Source organism: Carassius carassius, chromosome 20 (assembly GCF_963082965.1).
Source record: "Carassius carassius chromosome 20, fCarCar2.1, whole genome shotgun sequence".
Taxonomy (NCBI): Eukaryota; Metazoa; Chordata; class Actinopteri; order Cypriniformes; family Cyprinidae; genus Carassius; species Carassius carassius.
Window position 1 is genome coordinate 18,216,008 of NC_081774.1, and position 19,614 is coordinate 18,235,621.

The 19,614-nt window shown below is 35.4% G+C and overlaps 1 protein-coding gene across 2 annotated transcripts; it reads right to left on the reverse strand.

Annotated features, from left to right (window-relative positions):
* Positions 1 to 659: 659 nt before the first annotated feature.
* On the reverse strand, positions 660 to 17,022 carry LOC132096566 (1-phosphatidylinositol 4,5-bisphosphate phosphodiesterase delta-1-like). Of its 2 annotated transcripts, none has more exons than XM_059502006.1 (15): positions 16,889 to 17,022; positions 11,112 to 11,270; positions 9,645 to 9,873; positions 9,423 to 9,552; positions 8,468 to 8,696; positions 6,714 to 6,915; positions 6,393 to 6,537; positions 6,080 to 6,232; positions 3,593 to 3,736; positions 3,335 to 3,485; positions 2,241 to 2,357; positions 1,899 to 2,077; positions 1,691 to 1,823; positions 1,454 to 1,603; positions 660 to 1,327 (listed from the first exon to the last, which is right to left on the reverse strand). In XM_059502006.1, the coding sequence occupies exons 1-15, from the start codon at positions 16,917 to 16,919 to the stop codon at positions 1,236 to 1,238; spliced, it is 2,244 nt and encodes a 747-aa protein (XP_059357989.1). In that variant the 5' UTR covers positions 16,920 to 17,022; the 3' UTR covers positions 660 to 1,235. The 2 variants fall into 2 exon arrangements, with proteins under 2 accessions (XP_059357989.1, XP_059357988.1); XM_059502005.1 differs by lacking the exon at positions 16,889 to 17,022 and adding an exon at positions 11,865 to 12,096.
* Between the last annotated feature and the right edge of the window lie 2,592 nt (positions 17,023 to 19,614).

Below are 19,614 nucleotides of genomic sequence, written 5' to 3' on the forward strand. Positions count from 1 at the left end.
TGCTATAAAGTTTAATATCTTAGGTGTTACTGTTTCTCCAAAGCACGTCAGCTCTTGCAAGGTGGGTTTTGGCATCTCTTAAGTGGTTGGTTGAGAGATCTTAGACTAGCTTTAGTTTGTTTACAGAATCAGCAGTCAGGATTATAAACACATGATTTAACACAAAGTATAATTTTAAACCCTTGATTTTGAATGTGGTTTGTCCCTTTAGAGCTACATAAACTCCACAAGTCTATGTAGATCCTGATGATCATGTTCTCCAGCATGATTTGATATTATACAAACAACAAACCGTCCATACAAAAGGAATCACATGGTCAACTTACTGATTTGATACCTAGAAATAGTGTAGAATCGTAATTTATTGCTTTATCATAGCATGATTTAAAAGCTTTCAGACTGACACTCTTTCAAAAATATGCCAATGTCATCCAATTCTAAAATGATCTGCTGTTAAATAGGAAGTTCTGTGATATTACCAAACATTTCACGTGAACCGGATGTCCACTAGTAGAGATCACTTTTATGGTCTTGTAGATGTGAAACCAATGTCTAAACTGCCAAACATGGCATTATCCCACAAGCTCATTAAACTTTCTTCATGCCTCTTTCCTCTGGTTTAAGCCATTACAAAATAAAAAAAAACTTAAAACCTACAGTTTTGAATAACTTTCATTTATTTCACCTTTACATGGATGTAGACCGCTGGCAATGTGTTTTTGGCAAAATCACAGATTTTATGAGTATCATGGCATTTAAAGTACCTTATTTAATAATGACATGAATCGAATGTGCTATGTAACTACATAAACGACAAAGACACAAAATTTAATGCAGGCTTAAGAACATGTATCTAGAGATACTACCCAGAGGATGGAGTCGTTGTGTTTATTTGTAATTCCACCAAATCAAATGATTCTTCTGCTAAAATCTGAATATCTAAAAATAGTACTCTGTTTAACTAATACTAAGGGTTGACAGTCAATGTTAAGTCATCTATTCGGCATAATAAAATGTAAAAATTTATTTTACAAATTGTAAAAAGTACAAAAAAAAGTTAATGTGTGAGACCATCATATCACAACTTCAGAAAAGTTGCTCTATTCCCACAATTTCACATTTACTCATTAGAATCACTCAAGCTGCCTCATGTTATACCGACCCTTTCACATTTCCATGCATGATCATTTCAGATACAGTAAAAAAAAAAAAAAAAATAACTGTGCCATCATGTGTTATTCAGCATCCACAACCATGATGTGAACGAAAAGTCCAGCGGAGGAAAGGTGGTCTCCATTCATAGTCAGCAGTGGCACATGCTGATATCCTGTGGCATAACAAACAAACTATTGATTGTCTGCTTATGTGGTTATAGAAATATTTATCATGCATACTTAAGACAGCAATGGCAATTCACAAAAACAGAGAGGAGCATGTATTTTAACACACTAACCATTCTTTAGGCTGTTGAAGGGAAGTGTGTACTGGCCAATAAATTCATTCCTGGAACTGAAGTCGTAGTCCTCAATCAAAAAGCGCACAAGGGCTAGATCTGGCACACGCACATTAAACTGGAAATTCTCATTCCACATGGGGTTGAAGCCTTGAGGAATAATAGAGAGCAATTAAGCAACATCCTGAGGAGTCCTGACTCGGCACATTTAGGGAATGATTTAGGGAATAATTATACCATTATTCTCAATGTACTTCGTTTCCACCATAGTGGTATCAGCCGGCACACCGTAGATCTGCACTTTCACAATAGGATCAACAATAGAGGACTTCCTTTCGCTCACTTTGGGTAACTGCTGGGCTGAAATCACCTATTAGACAAACAGAAACAGTGCCCATGTAACATGCAGCATTGTAACCAAGATATGCCACTACAGATCCATTACCATCAAATGAAGAATCTTGTTCTTTAACCACGGTCCATCAGGAAGAGTGATGGGGTCAAATTTAGTGTCTCTGTCTCGTAGGTAAGAAGGCTTGAGGTTGTAACCACTCTGTCCATTCTGGAGGAAGAGCCCCTGATTCAGATCCATCTCTGGGCAGGGCGTCTGGAAATTAAGGGCAACTGGAGAAAACGGAGATCAAATGGATTGTTTCAATCAAGTTCGGAGAAGAAGCCTGTGAGTTTAGCACTGTTACATTAATATCAACTTCCACTCTTAACTAGATTGAAAATAGACATCTTCGTGTCAGTTTTATGGTGGGTATAATATTCATGTCGTCTTTACCTATCTGACAGCCTGCGTTCCACAGAGGCACAGGGTTGTAGTTTGAGGAGTCCGTTCTCATTCCCGCTGGGTAAATCCGGCTGAGTTTGTCTATATTGTGATGGATGTAATCGTTCGCTGTGACAGAAAAATTAAATTAGCTGAGGAATGAGTTTGGATAGTTGACAAATAGACAGAAAATACCTTTTAAAAGGCATATGATTTTAGGATTAATGTACACTACTGTTCAAAATGTTGGTGTGATTTATATGTTCATATATAAATATAATATATACATATATACGCACAAGCGCACAGGCTGCATATTCCAAAATATTATTAAAAATTCATATATAAATTTTCAATTTTTATAAATCTTTATTCCTGAGATTTCAAAGCTTATTTTTTAACAGCCATTACTGCAGTCTTCAGTGTCACATATTCCTTCAAAAAATGTATAAATGCTAATTTGTTGCTCAAGAAACCAATTTTAAAAATGCAGCTTAATATCTGAGAAAACTTTTGATACATAGAAAATTCAAAAATCTTGTATAACATCATAAAGGTATTTCTTGTCAGTTTTGATCAATTTAATGAATCTTTGCTGAATACAATTATTAATTTAACTTTAATATATTTCATTAATATATTTAAAACATTTAACATATTAACATCTTAAAATAAAAAATCTTGGTGATTTCAAACACTGAACTGTAGCGTACATTGTTTTAGATGCTGTAACTTCGTTGTAAATTAACATTTTACTTAAACTAAAATTTGTTTAGATTTGAAATGAGACAAATTAGTTTTTTAAGATATTAATAGATAATTTTACATTCATGAATAAAATCAGTCTCTCTTTTTGCTGTCCAGTAAAGTGATGAATATATGAATGGCTCTTTTCCTTGTTAGTCACCTGCTCATTTCCATATTCAAAGTTGTGTCTCCCTCATGCAGAACCATCATCTATGACATTATGCATGTTTCTGACGGTGTATTTTGCATCGTAATAAATCTGTGCAGCTGGACCGAGTCCAAGTCTGTGTCTCATAACACATACTCATGTGTTTAATAGCCTGTGTTGTGTCTGAGCGGCACAAGTCCTGACATCACACCTGATTCTTCCGCCAGTTTCACAGCTTTTCCCTCTTTAAAGGAGACCATCTCATAAAAGGACTGCTTGTCCCGGGAATCCTTAAATCCATGGAAATGGGCACTTTTGCAGTAGATCACCATATCAGACAGCTCCTTCGCCAACTTCAGCGACTTTGTTTTCGGTTTTGGGTATATGCAATTACAAAGATGAAAAAAAAATTGCAATCAAAAGAAATAGACATTTTTCATAAAATGGTCACATATGTACATCAGCTTACACTAGACTTCTTTTCCTGGTCTTCATCACCTTCATCATCTTCTTCCTCTGTTACACTTTCTTCATCTGCTGTTTTGGACTCTGAAAACATGTCCTCAAGTTTGTCTAGTCTTTTCCCTTTGACTATGAACCGGCCTTTGAGCTCCTAAATAATACACGACACAGCCATAAGTGTAAACCAGTGTTTAATAACTAGTGTCTACAAAAGGAATGCCATTTTAGGAGGAACTAACAGTTCTCTATGAAAAAATTAAATTCTTAGATCTCAGCTTAACAGTGCAGAATACTATCAAATACTGGTATTTCTACATGCACAAACTGAAGAGCATGTGTTTAAGGAAGCTTTCGCTGTAAGTGATACCCTAGAGAGCAGCAGTGTTTATGTTGTTGACTGTGACAGTGACCAGGACAGGCCACACCTTGACTGAGGGGAATGGAAAACAATGTTATGTAAGCTATGATAATCATCTGCTCCCCTGCTGGCAAAGCACCAGTCGTCATAGTAACCCAAAGCAGAGTCTTTCAAAGCAGGTCACCACAAAACCACGACAGACCGACGTGATCGCACAAGTCTGCATTTGCCATTTCCTCATTTCGAAGTATGCGAGCACAATTCATGTGCTGAAGGTGTCAGTCTAGGGTTTCTGAAGAGTTGATGTTTGTAATTTTGTGAAACAAAGAGAGTTTGAGATGCAGCAGCGGTATACATTCCACAGTATTCCATCCTGAAAGCATCTCCTGTTCAGACAGACTGGAAAACTCTCTTAGGGTCTCACATCTAAAGCCACAGCTACTGGATTAAATCAACTACTTTGATCTTTTAAACTTGTTTCAACAGAGTTTAAGTAAATATTCAATTTGAATAAATGGCATATACTCCAGTGCATATTTAAACCAAAATAAAGCATGCCTAGAACCCTTCTAAATTGGTCAATCAAGGCATTCTGTAAAATTCCAACAACTAAACAGTAGGAGCATATGAAATATTGGTACACTATCATTAATCTATCTTTATTAAGAGACACTGGATCTTCAGTTTTAGGTATCGTTGGTTGGTTGTATTTAAAGGGATAGTTCACCAAAAGATTTAAATTCTATCATTAATTACCCTCATGCCTCTCACAACTCTTAACACCTTCGTTTATCTTCTGAACACAGATGTTTTTGATGAAATCCTCAAGCTCTCTGATCCTGCATAGACAGCAAGGGTCCTACCATGTTCAAGGCCCGGAAAAGTAGTAAGGACATACTTGTGACACCAGTGGTTCAACCTTAATTTTACGGAGCTATGAGAATAACTTTTGTTTTCTTTGTATTTTCATAGCTGCATGAAATTATGGTTGAACCACTTATGTCACACTATTTAAACAATGTCCTTACTCATTTTCTGGGCCTTGAATGTGCTAATTATGTTGCTGTCTTAGCAGGGTCAGAAAAGCTCTCGGATTTCATCAAAAATATCGAATTTGTGTTCATTCAGAAGATGAATGAAGGCGTTGCTGGTTTGGAATGACATGAGTGTGAGCAACTATTGAGAGATCTTTTACATTTTTGGGTGAATTAACCCTTTAAATGTATTGCCATATCAGTTTCACTGGCTTTTACAAGCCAGATACAAATTAAATATTCAAAAACACAATATTATAAATATAAAAAACTACTCAGACAAAAAAGCAAGATTAAGCACAATTACTATAAAAGATTCTTTAAATGCACTTGTGATAAAAAAAAAAAAAAATTCTGGGTTCACAAATATGTCCTTGCATCGTTATCATCAACAAAAAAACTCATTTTGGTTTATTGCATCGGCCAGAATGTTAATATCATCCCAACTAAATATTTTGATAACCTTTCCTGGTGACCAATCTCTAACACTGTGTCTCTTTCCATTCCACCATTGCCTTTTTCTTCTTACATCATTTTGCTTGTTTGTTTGTTTCGCGTTTAACACCATCACAGTTTATGTGGCTATTTTCATGGCAAGAAATTTTTTTTACAAATTATATTAGGTTTTTGAAATTAATTTTTTCTGTTAAAAAATCGCTTCAAAAGAGTTAACTGAATAATAAAAAAGTTCTTTCACGGTTAAAACCAACACAATATAATAATACATGCTTTAGATATAAAGGGCTTTGGCAGAGAGTACATGAAGAATTTCCCCCTAGTATTAAAAACGTATGTGTCATCCCGGAGTGACCTATTCTACAGCATGTATAAACAATCTGGTTCTTCATACATTATTAAAATAATTTAAACTTCATAATTCATGCCCATTTAATTTCTTATTTACAATTGGGTGTGTAATTAGAAGGATAGCATTCAATAAGTCTGTCAAACAAACCTTCTACGCCCAAAACGGCTTCCTGAGCACCCTGTATTTTTTCTTTTATAATAACAAACGGTGTGCCTTACATAGTCTTGCAACTGAGTATGCCTGTATAACATGGCTTAGCGGATTACTGAACATTAACATCTTGCAATCACTTACCTCTGGGGAAGGGAGGCATGTGGGCATCTGATCTCCGAGGGGTTTGGTGACCAGAGCGCTACCCAGGATGGAGCTCAAGTGCTGAGCCATGGTTTTCTGCTGCTCCACACTGCAGTGGTTCTCCAAAGACAGGATCACAGGATACTCGGACGTCTGGTAAAAGAAAAAAACAAACACATTGTTGACAGTCAGGCACACGTGGAAAGCACACCAGAAGGACAAGCTCTACAAGTCCCAAAACAAATATTATCAGTCACTATATTATCTTGGTGAAATGACAGCTGTTTGCATTCATTGTTATACATATTTTTACCTTAAAGGCATATTCTTGAATGGCTTCGATCACATCTTTGAAGAGGACCTTTGAGGTGAGAGTGTATCCGTGGTAAATGACCGGCTCTCCGTCTGATCCATCCCAGCAGTCCAACTCCACACAACGGCAGCCCTTCAGAAGTGCTCTATGCAGGGACAATACAACTGGGTACTTCAAAAATAAGCCATGCTTTAAGAAAGGTAAATTAATTGATATACTTTCATTATGAAGTCTGAGTCTTATTATCTAATAATCTAATATTATCTAATAATGCATGTCATCCAAACAAACAAACAAAAGCAGAATGATTGACATGATTACTTTATGTATCCCTCAGTGCTGCTGGGTCCTTTGAGCTGGTCCTCCAGCAGGTATGTGTTGTGAGAGGAGGAGATGAAGTAATGGTTGAGAGGCTGGTTCATGTCCTGGTAAACACTTTTATGAGCCGGGTTAAAGATCATCCCCTCCAGCTGGAGCAAGTACATTAGGAAGCCATCCTTTGTCATTTGCTGTTTGGCTTTGGCTACAAAAAGTGCAAAACACAGACATGCAATTACAAAGACATTGTAGTTACACTTGCATTTTTTTTCCCCTGAGACTGAAACTAAATACATTTTCTTACACTATCGCTCAAAAGTTTGTATCTTAAAATGTCATTTATTCCTAGAAATTGACTTGCTGCTCAAAAAACATTTATTTTTCTTAGTATTAATATTAATTATAAACTTAATTGCTTAATATTTTGTGGAAATCACAATACATTTTAAAGATTGTTAATGAATATAAAGTTCAAAACAACAGCATTTATCTGAAATACTAGTGCTGTCAAAATTCAAATCGCATCTAAAATAAAAGTTTTTGTTTACATAATATATGTGCGTGTACTGTGTATATTTATTATGTACAGTACAGACCAAAAGTTTGGAAACATTACTACTAAATGTTTTTGAAAGAAGTTTCTTCTGCTCATCAAGCCTGCATTTATTTGATCAAAAATACAGAAAAAAATAATTTATTCCTGTGATGCAAAGCTGAATTTTCAGCATCATTACTCCAGCCTTCAGTGTCACATGTAACATCAGTCTATCACATGATCATTTAGAAATCATTCTAATATTCTGATTTATTATGAGTGTTGGAAACAGTTCTGCTGTCTAATATATTTGATGAATAAAAGGTTAAAAAGAACTGCATTTATTCAAAATAAAAGAATTCTAAAAATATATATTTTAATAATATATTTTCTTTACTATCACTTTTTATCAATTTAACACATCCTTGCTGAATAAAAGTATTGATTTTATTTAAAAAGAAGAAAAAAAATTAATGACTCCAAATTACTGACCAGTAGTATATTTTCTTTACTTTTTATTCATCAAAGTATCTTAAAAAAAGTATCATGTTCTGAAAAAATATTAAGCAGCAGAACTGTTTCTAACTTTGATAATGAATCATCATATTAGAATAATTTCTAAAGGATCATGTGATAATGATCCTAAAAATTCAGCTTTGCATCACAGAAATAAACGATAATTTAAAGAGTATAATAAATTTAAAAACAATTATTTTAAATTGTAATAATATATCACAATATTACATTTTTTTCTGTATTTTTGATCAAATAAATGCAGGCTTGATGAGCAGAAGAAACTTCTTTCAAAAACATTAAAAATAGTAATGTTTCCAAACTTTTGGTCTGTACTGTATATATAGGTACATTTACACACACCATATATTTTGGAAATATTTACATTTATATTCTTAAAAAGAATATGTTTTTTCTTACATATAAACATGCATGTGTTTGTATTTACATAAACATAAATATACAGCACACACACACATCTATTATGTAAACAAAAATTTATTTTGGATGCGATTAATCTTTTGACAGCACCATTTGTTACATTTTAAATGTCTTTAATTTCTGATATGAAATTTATGAATTGAATGCATCCTTGCTGAATAAGTCATTTCTTAAAAACACACAAAAAAAATTACTGACCCCAAACTTTTGAATGGTAGTGTATAGCAGATGTTTTTTATCCATAGCAAGATTAACTAGGAGGCATTACCTTTTTCATCCAGTTCATATTTCTCAATAAGCTGAAGGGCATCATTCTGAGACACGTCTTCTTTCTGTTCATTTAACAGGAAATTGAGCAGGTCAGCGGCGCTCATGAGACCATCTGTCTTTGCATACGTTCCATAGATGACATTAATCTCCTCTCTTTGTGTCAGGATTTCATAGAAATGCTCAATCTCCTTGCCCTCCAGGAATCCACCCTTTGATGCGTCACATTTCTGAAAGAGAGAAAATTTCTGGTGTAACACTTTGCAGTAAAGTTCAATTTGTTGTTAACATGAACTTATTTTTATTCAACAATTCTTCTCCCCGAGTTATCAGCGATGTTTATGTTCAGCATGCACGTGCTTTATCCTGAATGTAAACAAACGCTAATTACATTGATTACGTTCTGGGGTAGGCAGCTCTCCAAAATGCCAGAAGGTGGTAACTTGGGGAGAACTGTGGAATAAATTTTGTTATTACTGTTTTCTTTGCGCACTAAAAAATATTCTCGTAGCTTCGCAACATATGGTTGAACCACTGATGTCACATGGACTATTTTACAGATGTCCTTGCTACGCTTCCAGACCTGGGAACATTTCAGTTGCGTTGCTGTCTATGCAGGGTCAGAGAGCTTTCAGATTTCATCAAAAAATATCTTAATTTGTGTTCTGAAGATGAACGAAGGTCTTACAAGTTTGGAGCGACATGAGGGTGAGCAATTAATAACACATTTTTCATTTTGGGTAAACCATCCCTTTAATAATATTTAATGGACCTGAGCTAACACAAACAAACTATGAACATTTCTATTTTTATTAACTAAACACTAACAATGTTCAACAAATACTGTATAAAATGTATTGCTTATTGTTAGCTAATGCATGAGATGTAGCACTGTGGGAACATCATTATAGATGGGCAAACTAGGATAAAATCTTGCATAATTACAGAAATATTACCTGAAAGAGCATTTCAGCATAGACTTCAGACACCTCAATGTTGATGTCTTGTAGAAAGCTCTTCATCTCGTTCTGACTGATCTTGTTGTCAAAGTTTTTATCTGCTTCACGCAAACAGCTGTAGATCCAGCTGGAGCTCTGATGTAAGGACAATTAAAAAAAAAGGTCTGACAAGTAATTCTTGAATTGCACTTCAATGTCACAGGCGTTTGAAAAGGATACTGCTCTGTTTTCTTCTGAGGAGTGAGATTCTTCATGTTTGAGATGACCTTCTCCAAACCGCTGACCCACTTCTTGGCTTCCTCCTCAGAGTTGGCGATCAGGTCCAGACCCTTCTGTCGGCCCTTAAATAGGATGGAGAAAGCTCGACCCTCCACTGACTCCTCTGTGTATTTCCTCAAACCCTCCGTCTGCCGACCTGTTCGTACCTCGTCAATGTCCTCAACAGAGACTGGGTGAGAAACATAATATATAACAATGTGGGTCCCACTGAACCCAGAACCAGATCTAGATCATCCATGGCTTTCCCAGCATTAACAAAAATAACACAGCAGTTTATCACTGTGCAAATGTAACAGCTGTAATGTGAATGAAATGGTGAGCTTATATTTTAGATGATTTACTGTACATCCAAATTTTGTGATTACCTGATGTCAGTTTTTTAAACTGCAAACATTTTGTAAATCAGTAACTCGGTTTTATTTTCCAGTTAAAATATCTAAGTATGCTTACAGTGATTATGCTTAAAAAGAAATAAAAATTATATTTATAATAAACATATTTCCTAAAAGTAGTTTTTCCTAGTTTCTATTAGGGATTACTGTTAAACTCTGTACCACCACGGTAATATGAATAAGGAAATTCTATGCATAAGAAAAAAGCTTTGGGAACTTGATTTTTGACATTTGCATACTTTGAGGGAAAATATACATACGTTTTTAAACATAACCCCAGGCTTGTGTTTTACAGCCCTGGTCACAAAATGACAATGTAACTTTAATGTGCTGTAGTAAAACACACAACTAGTACACAAATAGCTCATTTGCAGAAACATTTGTTTCATCAACAGCCCTTTTAATTGATAACATCTAAAAATGATACACAAATCTTCTTGCAAACGCTTCGAAGCATTGCCAGTGGCAAGAGATCACTATGACATTATTATGATGTAAAGATGTAGTGATTTAATCATACATTACAATTCAGAAGTTTAGAGTTAAAATATATATTTTTTATCTCTTATACTGAGTAAGGCTGCATATATTTGATCAAAAACACAGTAAAAACAGCATTATTGCATTATTACAATTTAAAATGTTTATATATATATATATAACATAAAACATCTTACAGACCCCAAACCTTTGAATGGCAAAACACATCAATAATTCAATAAATCACAAGCAATGTTAAAAAAAGCAAGATCATTTCACTGTCACAGACATTAACGTAATATTGCCTGTACATATTATATGCAACCTCATTTAGTCTTTATGCATTAATTTTACCCCGTTTATGCATAAAAATGTGGATTTGAGGAAGGATTTGAGCGCTGTAGTAACTTCTGTCAGAGCCATTCATCAACATTTATATACTGACAAACAAAACATTATAGGTCAGTGCAGGACACGAGCAAAGATAGGGATGACTGACACACCCCTGCCTGCGCACCTCCTTTTTGGGACTCACATGTCTGTTTGGACTTCAAGATCTTTTTGGATTCATGCCACATAGTCTTGCAGTCCTCCTGGAGTTTGTAGTAGCGGGTTTTTTTCCACGATCCTGAACGGACTTTTAAAAGATCTGCGCCATTCATCAGGAACTGCATGTCTCCGTCACCCTCCAAACCTGTGGAGAGGACAAAAGCAAGACTGCTCATGTATTGATTCTTTCAAAGCTCATTCTGAAAGACAGATATGTGGGTTATTTCCCTAAACATCCTTTTTATGAAGGCAGAACAAATGAAAAATATTGTATTGTCACTCTATGGTCCAACTGAGGAAGGAACCCAACTATTGAAGATGAAAACGTGGCTTATGAGCTTTTATGTTAAACACAAAAGAGTAAGACTGCATAAAAACTGACACCAAACTAACACCTGACACCAACCAGGACCTGCTTTTAGGTCAAACTGCCATAGCAAAAATGTATTATTTACAGAGGCGTGGTGTGTATTTATGAGTAATTTAAACACAACCATGAATCAATTAGGTGTGATGTGTTTTTACTCTATTTACGACAATAGCAAAAGCTCCCTACTTACACTGCATTCTAGATAGGCAAGTTAATAAAGTAAGACAATTTCCTCGATTTCCTTCGAGGTGCTTGTCAATGAACTGTACACATCTTTTAAAAAACCAACTGAATGCCACAGTAAAGGCAAGTATGAAAGGTCAAGTTTTCAGTTTACATATAAGACTATTGTTTTATTATTTGTCCTACCGAGACGTTTCATGTTGTTTCTCGCGGTTGTTTTCGTCTGCGCGCGGTATAAGGACTCTTGAGATTTGGTCCGCGCTGGCTGTCTTCGTACACACTGCATATTGTGAATATTCCGCGACAAAAATCAAAACCGCTTCTGAATAAGGAAGCCACAAACATTTCCCAAAGACCTGCTGTGTTGTGCTCACTCAGTCGTCCCTGGATTCGGGGCGTGTACTAATCCAAAGTTCATCCCTAGAATATGACTGAAGTGACCACCTGATCACATCGAGTGGCTATATTCGTTGGTGAATTCAAACCACATGTTAATGATGTTTGTTTAAAGATAGATTTAATAAGTATACTTAATAAAAGTCTAGACTGTCGAAAGCGCCAAGCGCGAATACTACACAACAGCAGGTGAAATATGTATTTGTTTCGTTTTTTTTTTAATAGCGTCTTTCTGTGCAGAATCAATGGCGCCATCTAGTGGCTGTATTTGCCAGCAGCCACACTTGAAATCTCATCCCTTGATATGTTGTTCTATTATGTTGGTAGTAATAGTAATAATGATCGTTTCAAAATCATACACAGCCTTATAATTTCAGAAAAGTTGTTCATGCCTCACTTGGTAGCATTTGACATGTGAGAAATATTATATTATTATATTATATTATATATTACAAACATATGCGTTAATTAAAAGGTAGACATGTGAAGAGCAGAATTGTTGTACTGCAACTGCAATATAAATATTGTTTATATTTTCTAGATGTTGTTTAAATTTATAGGGCCAGACTAATGATATTATTGTTAACAATTTTTATTATTATTATAATTATTATTTATAAACTGAAAGCTGAAATGAAATACAAACCAGATGAGAACAGTTTAAATGAAACCTTGGCATCTAAAGTTTAAAATGGAATATCAAAATTTGCAAATATCAAAAAGAGCAATACACTTAAGTTAAATATAAATATTTAATAAGTGACAAAAGCACACAACATTACTAAAACCAAACCTAAAATAAAAAATGGAAATAACAAAAGCTGATTTCAAATATGAATACCATGACAGTATATAAATAACACTAAAATGAAACTGATAAAGGCTACACTGATGTTTACACATTTTAATTTCCTTCTACATTTCTGTACCTAATTTTAGCACAATTTTAGCACATTAACACAGTAAACTATTGTTTATTGCACAACAGCTTATGTATATTTCTGCATTTACAGCCTTTTGTTGACATTGTATTTGGTTTGTTTTGGATTCAGATATGTATGCATTTACCTGACAGCTTTCTGTTAAAGAAAGCAAACACTTGCAGTGGTTCTATGGACTTTTCCCCCCGTAATATTATGACTAATACTAATAATAATTTGTAGTGCGTCTATCTGCCCCTACAAACCCACAGGCTGCTTCCTGCTGACATTTCAGGGAGGACAGTAGAGCATATTCATATCCATCTGGATGACCAAAATACTGGAGATTCAGGAAGTGTGTACACAACAAGCATGCAGTTATTTTTAGATGCTTCAGGCTTTTTAACCTGTTAAATGTCACTTGCCATTACATGATTTAAACAGTAATATCTTAGTCTGAACCTAAAGTAATATTGACCAACAATATATCATTGGAAAGCTTAAAGACTGTAGTTTTGATATTTGGTGACTGATTTTAGAAATATTGTACAGAGCAACTGTAATTTATTAATATGCAAGAAGAGTACTCAGAGTCAGAGAGTGAGTTCTGACCTTTACTTTGAAATAGTGATGCATAGATGAAATCATGAAAAATCTTTATTCATTTTCATGGAGAGTGTTCAAAAGATAACATCCATTGTATGTTTAGAGAAAAAAAAGAAGGTCTAAAAGTGTTTTGAATATATAGAAAAAACAATATATCCTTTTTTGATGCATTGTGAACTTTAACGCAAGTCCATGGTTTTCGTTGCATGTCCTTTATGTGTTTTTTGAGGTTGATTTGAAATCAAGTACTGCTATACTGACCCTTAATACTTCTGATTGTGATGTCTACTTCATAAATATTGAGAAAATTATGGAAAAACATGTTTCAGGTCACTCAAAACATTTATGGAAATTAAGGCGCCCTTAAATGGTTACTAATGGGGTTTGATGGTCATCTAGTGGAAAAGCTCGGTACTATGCCCAAACAAAATCTCACTGAAAGCTAATTTTTTGAGATATCAACCTCAAATTTGGAACATGACTTGTTCAGAATTTTCTAGCAGTTTTAGAGTAAAACATGTTTGTAAAATATATATTTGATATAATATTTTATATTTTCATAAATTTAAACTTCCATAACTTTTTTGTTATATAATCTTTATAACTTTTACAATAATCTGCCAAGTGTCTGCTTTAAAAAGAGACTAACCTTAAGTCTGTGGACCAAAGCATTCAAAATTTATAACAGTTTAAATTGGAAATGTCATTTTCACTTCTATGCTCAAAAAGTGGAACCGACAGTTAACAGGTTAAGGGGCCATTCACATGTCGCACCTAAAAACGCGTGGAAAACGCTAGACGTGTCACTTTCTCCTTCTTTCCAAATCGCTCAGGCAGTTATGCTCCTGAGGCATCTGCTGTTACTAAGCAACCATGACCTGCTCTCTCCATGAAGACGCGGAAATTTCAGCAAAGGATAAATAAATTGCAGCACTAAAAATCGCTTGCAGTAGCTCTGCCTTCATCTTGGCTGAGCTTTCAACGTTGTTACGGGAAAGGATGAAGCTGATTGGTTGTTATGGGAGGCCGTTTGAGGCGAAACCCTTTGAAAACTTGCGATACACACTGAAACACTTGCGATACACACTGAAACACTTGTGCGTATAAGTGAAACACTATATATCTGTGCAAATATATAAAAACTTTGAAACATTCTCGCGTGTTAGAGAGCATTAACATTTTCAGTGTGTCCGGAAGTCGTTTCATTGCTCAAATATTCTCTTCATATATTCGGACTAAATGAACCGAAGGACACGGGAAAGAAAATGTAAAAAAAAAAAAAAATCAGAATTGGCAATAACACACGAGTGATCACATACGAAAAAGCCTAGTGTAAAGAATAACAAAAAATACTTCATTTTTTAAACAAGTTGGAAGGAGCCATATATATACGTGGAGAATATTTGAGCTATAACTTCCTGTTGCAATGAAATGACTTCCGGACACACTGAAAATGTTTATGCTCTCTCACACGCGAGAATGTTTGAAAGTGCAGTCTTTGTGCAGGCACAACAGTACGTGGGCGATTACAGGGCATATGCAAAGAGTTTCTATGTAACCGCATGTCTTTCATATATTTGCAAAGATATATAGTGTTTCACATGTATGCGCAAGTAATTCACTTGTATGCACAAGTGTTTCAGTGTGTATCGCAAGTGTTTCAGTGTGTATCGCAAGTGTTTCAGTGTGTTTTGCAAGTGTTTCAGTGTGTATCGCAAGTGATTCACTTGTACGACAAGTGTTTCAGTGTGTATCGCAAGTGATTCACTTGTACGACAAGTGCTTCAGTGTGAATCGCAAGTGTTTCAGTGTGTATCGCAAGTGATTCACTTGTACGACAAGTGCTTCAGTGTGTATCGCAAGTGTTTCAGTGTGTATCGCAAGTGTTTCAGTGTGTATCGCAAGTGATTCACTTGTACGACAAGTGCTTCAGTGTGAATCGCAAGTGTTTCAGTGTGTATCGCAAGTGATTCACTTGTACGACAAGTGCTTCAGTGTGTATCGCAAGTGTTTCAGTGTGTATCGCAAGTGATTCACTTGTACGACAAGTGTTTCAGTGTGTATCGCAAGTGATTCACTTGTACGACAAGTGTTTCAGTGTGTATCGCAAGTGATTCACTTGTACGACAAGTGCTTCAGTGTGTATCGCAAGTGTTTCAGTGTGTATCGCAAGTGATTCACTTGTACGACAAGTGTTTCAGTGTGTATCACAAGTTTTCAATGGGTTTCGCTTCAAACGGCCTCCCATAGGTTGGTTCTTGTCACATGACCTGCGGTGCGCTTGCGGCTCTCTGAAAAGTTGAGATGTTTTTAACTCGATGCGGTGCGGACGCGCCTGGAAAAAACGACTGCGTCGCTTCCGTTATGAGCGCGCATACCCCCCACCTACATTGGAAATAACGAGCTTGAGCGCGCAAAAGACGCGATATGTGAACGGCCCCTTAGAACCCTAATGCAGGTCACGTTTACTGTAACACCTTGTGACCTTCTGGGAAAAACCCTGCACAAATTTAAATAAATAAAATTTTTAATTTCAATAAAATGGTTCTCTTTTTAAGAATATTTTTTGTTTTGTCACTTTTTTAGTAAACTGTGATTTGTTGAAAAACACCGTAAAATGAGCTGAACCTTGGTTTAAAGAAACGAGTAAACCCATAATTTGACAGTCGTTTCAGGCAGAGGAACTGAAGTAATAAGAGGGATGTTAGCCTATATGAGACAGTCAAAGAATGTTGCTCCAGGCTACAGATGCCTCTCCTGTGCCCCATCCTTAATAGAAAGTCTAGTAGGTTATTATATTGCTGCAAAATCAGAGCACTGTAAGAGATGGATAAATACACCCAACACAAGACAATACAAAGTTTCTAAGGGTGTGTGGCAGCCATATTATGTCCTCTAACTCAGTTTACACTATTCATTACCCATTCATGCGTTTATCATACGACATCCACAGAGATATCTGTCTGAAGAAAAAAAAAGTGTGATTCGCAAAAGTAGGCTATTTTCAAGTCAATTTTCTAATGTATTACACAGTAAATAATAAAACTTGGTTCACCATCAGTTTGTTTATCCCCTCCGTTTTTCTGAATATTGAATTTCAAATGAAATATTTAATAAATTAGTGCCTGAGGAAACATGTTCACATTCAGTTGCGCGTGGCTGAAACTCAAGAGCGCGTGCAGGTTTAGTGAACGGGTCAGAAGATTGTTCGACTGACTTTTGTGACATTTCGGATTAATTTATTTCACTTGCAACAAAGTTCCGTTTTAGTTTTCATTCAACACTTACTTTGTTTGTCAGCAGTGCCGTTGGAATCCATTTGCTCATAAATACAGCAGACTGTTATATCCTCCTCGTACACAATCTGTCCAGTGTTTTCGACTCCAGGAGTTCACAGGCAAAAAGAAACAACATAAAACATCACCCGCCTGTGTGTGGCGGCTATCGCCTCGGTAAAAGAAGTTATCTCATGATGAGCCACTCCCACTGATCGCTTCAGCATCTTATAATGGCATGCTGTGCTTTCAGTTGCCTTTAGGGGCCATGATAAATTATGCTCAAAGAGTAGTAAAGCAAATTCAGTCTGAGATTGCATGTTTGTTTTGTTTTATTGTGGAGCAGTTCTTAAACGTCCACTATGTGCTGCACCTGTTATTAGAGCTGTAGACTCTAGTCATGTCAGCTGAGAGCACTATTAGTGAAGTGAATCTGTCAGGCGGCACTAGTAATAATGTATAGGCTTGAAAGCTGTGAGCTAGTCATGAGAGTAACAATTTTTTAACCTTTTTATTTTTCTGAGTCATATAATATATCTGAGGCAAATATGTAGGCAAAGAGAAAAACTGCATTACAGAGTGGGGTTACATTGGATTCAAATATATATACTATATTTGAAATAAGGATTTTTTTTAGGCTATGCACCTTAAAAATAATTATAAGTATAGTTAACTATTTAGTACAACTTAACATTTCAAGTTGACTTTTAAGGCAGCAAAACAAACTTACTTTCTTAAATGTATTTTTATTTAATTATATATATATATATATATATATATATATATATATATAAAAACAGAAAATATATTAAATACCTTATTTGTTGGAATATATATATAGCGATATTTGTTTATGAGTTTTATTAATTAAATGTATCTGTTTTTCATAGAAAAAAATACTCAAACAGTTGAATTTCTCAAATATCTCTTCACTTCAAACTGAAAACTGCAACACATATTCAATGTGCTCCTAATTGTGTTGGTTATCATTTCACATGATTGTGGTCCTCTGTGGTTTGAAGTATTCTGTATATAAATACTGTGGCTGGAGAGGTTTAAATGTTGCTTTTGTTGAGGAATTTTTTTGCAGATTGATAGCGAACAAGGAACTCAGCTCTCAGATCTGCTGTGTGACAGCTGATTATAAAGCAAACATTCCACAAGGTTTCTTTTTGTGTGTGGTGTGTGTGCAAAATATATCAGATTTCTGAACAAACCGCCAATGTAAAGCCTTGCTCTTGGCTCATTTGTGAGCTGCAAACAGGCAATGCAATATGCTAAGTTTTGTTTGAGTCATTTCTGAGCTTTCTGAAAGGCAATTTATAAGTTGATCACTGTCTGATAAGCCAGACTCATCCAAAAGAGACCAACCAGTCAGAAGAAAAAAGACAAGCGCCTTCAACTGCATTTCATGGGCCTTCAATTACACAAATGTCAATGTCTGATTGTTATTGATTTAAGCTTAGAAGTAGATAAATAGTTTTTTCCTCAGGTTATGATAATTTCTGTGGCATTTTATGATTTAGGATACAGCATTCCCATGGAATACACACATGTAGTATATCAAAACATCAGATCTGCTCTATAAAATCACCATGTTTGCTGACAAGTTCAGCTACAGTATTAGCCTGATGAACTTTTTAAATTAGTGAAATCTGTCTTCAAGCCCTCATTTTTTGTGATTTTCCTTAAGAACTGAACCGCGTTTTGTACTGTATGTCATGTTCTAGTGAAGTAATTCCCAAGCACATGTATGTGTAGCCCAGAGGGTTGAACAAGTTTCAGAATGTGATTTAGACAATTACAAATTACAACCTTAAAATATCAGGACCGTCAACAGAGTACATTGCAATTCATTTTATGTTCTTTTTTGAGTCCCTTTCAGATTCAGGAAAGGAAATGTGTAAGTTGTGGTGGAATATATGTGCACATAGTTTTTGTACTTGAATACAATATAAAGCTTACAATAGATTGTATGGTTTGTATAGTTTGTACTGGAATCAAAAGGAGGACTGAAAAAGTAGAAATTGATTTTGTGTTGCTAATTTCCACGAAGGGCAGCAAGACAAATCACTGTGACCTGGCAGTTAGTGATCATGTGATCCATGCGAATACATTCTTAGAGAAAAATGCTGTATGCATGCTAGTTTTCTTCCAGCTCATTTTAAAAGCACGCAACCTTTGAAAAACGACCTGTCGCCTGTATGTCACAGGTGATTGGTCATTATTATATCCTGTTGTTTACAGATTACAGTAAATGCCTTTACAGACAGATCTGAGATTTGAGACATTAAAAGATAAAATGCATGTCTGGACAAATACTTTACAGAAGAATGTCTGTGCTAATTCATGTGCAACTCTTCAGTGATTTAAGGAAGTCAATGTGAAAGTCTTGTCACCTCTTACCCACGGTGTATGATTTCCTTGTCCTTATTATAACAATAGTCATGGAGTAGTGAGTGTATCTGTGTGCTGTTGTGCCAATCAGCAGTCCCATTCATGGCTGGCTTACCCTCCCAGCAACATCAGCTCCGGGATGAGTGCATTTCAACATTAGGCCAATCTACAACCTCAGAAAGAGGCTAATTTTCCCCAAATCCATCTATATGTTGAAGGAGCCCAGGATAAGAATGCAGACAGAAGGCAGTATTTTGTGCATTGGTTACAAAAGTCAGATTACTTGGATCTAAACCTTATTTAATAAAATAGACTACATTTATAAAAACAACTGTACAACCT

Bases quoted from the DNA above. Each gene is read 5' to 3' on its own strand.
- LOC132096566 (XM_059502005.1), bottom strand. From the start codon at position 11,964: ATGCAGTGTGTACGAAGACAGCCAGCGCGGACCAAATCTCAAGAGTCC. The intron at 9,874-11,111 runs GTGAGTCCCAAA...TTTCTCACCCAG, and splicing joins CTTGAAGTCCAAACAGACAT to TCTCTGTTGAGGACATTGAC. The intron at 6,916-8,467 runs GTAATGCCTCCT...CACTTTTTGTAG, and splicing joins ATATGAACTGGATGAAAAAG to CCAAAGCCAAACAGCAAATG.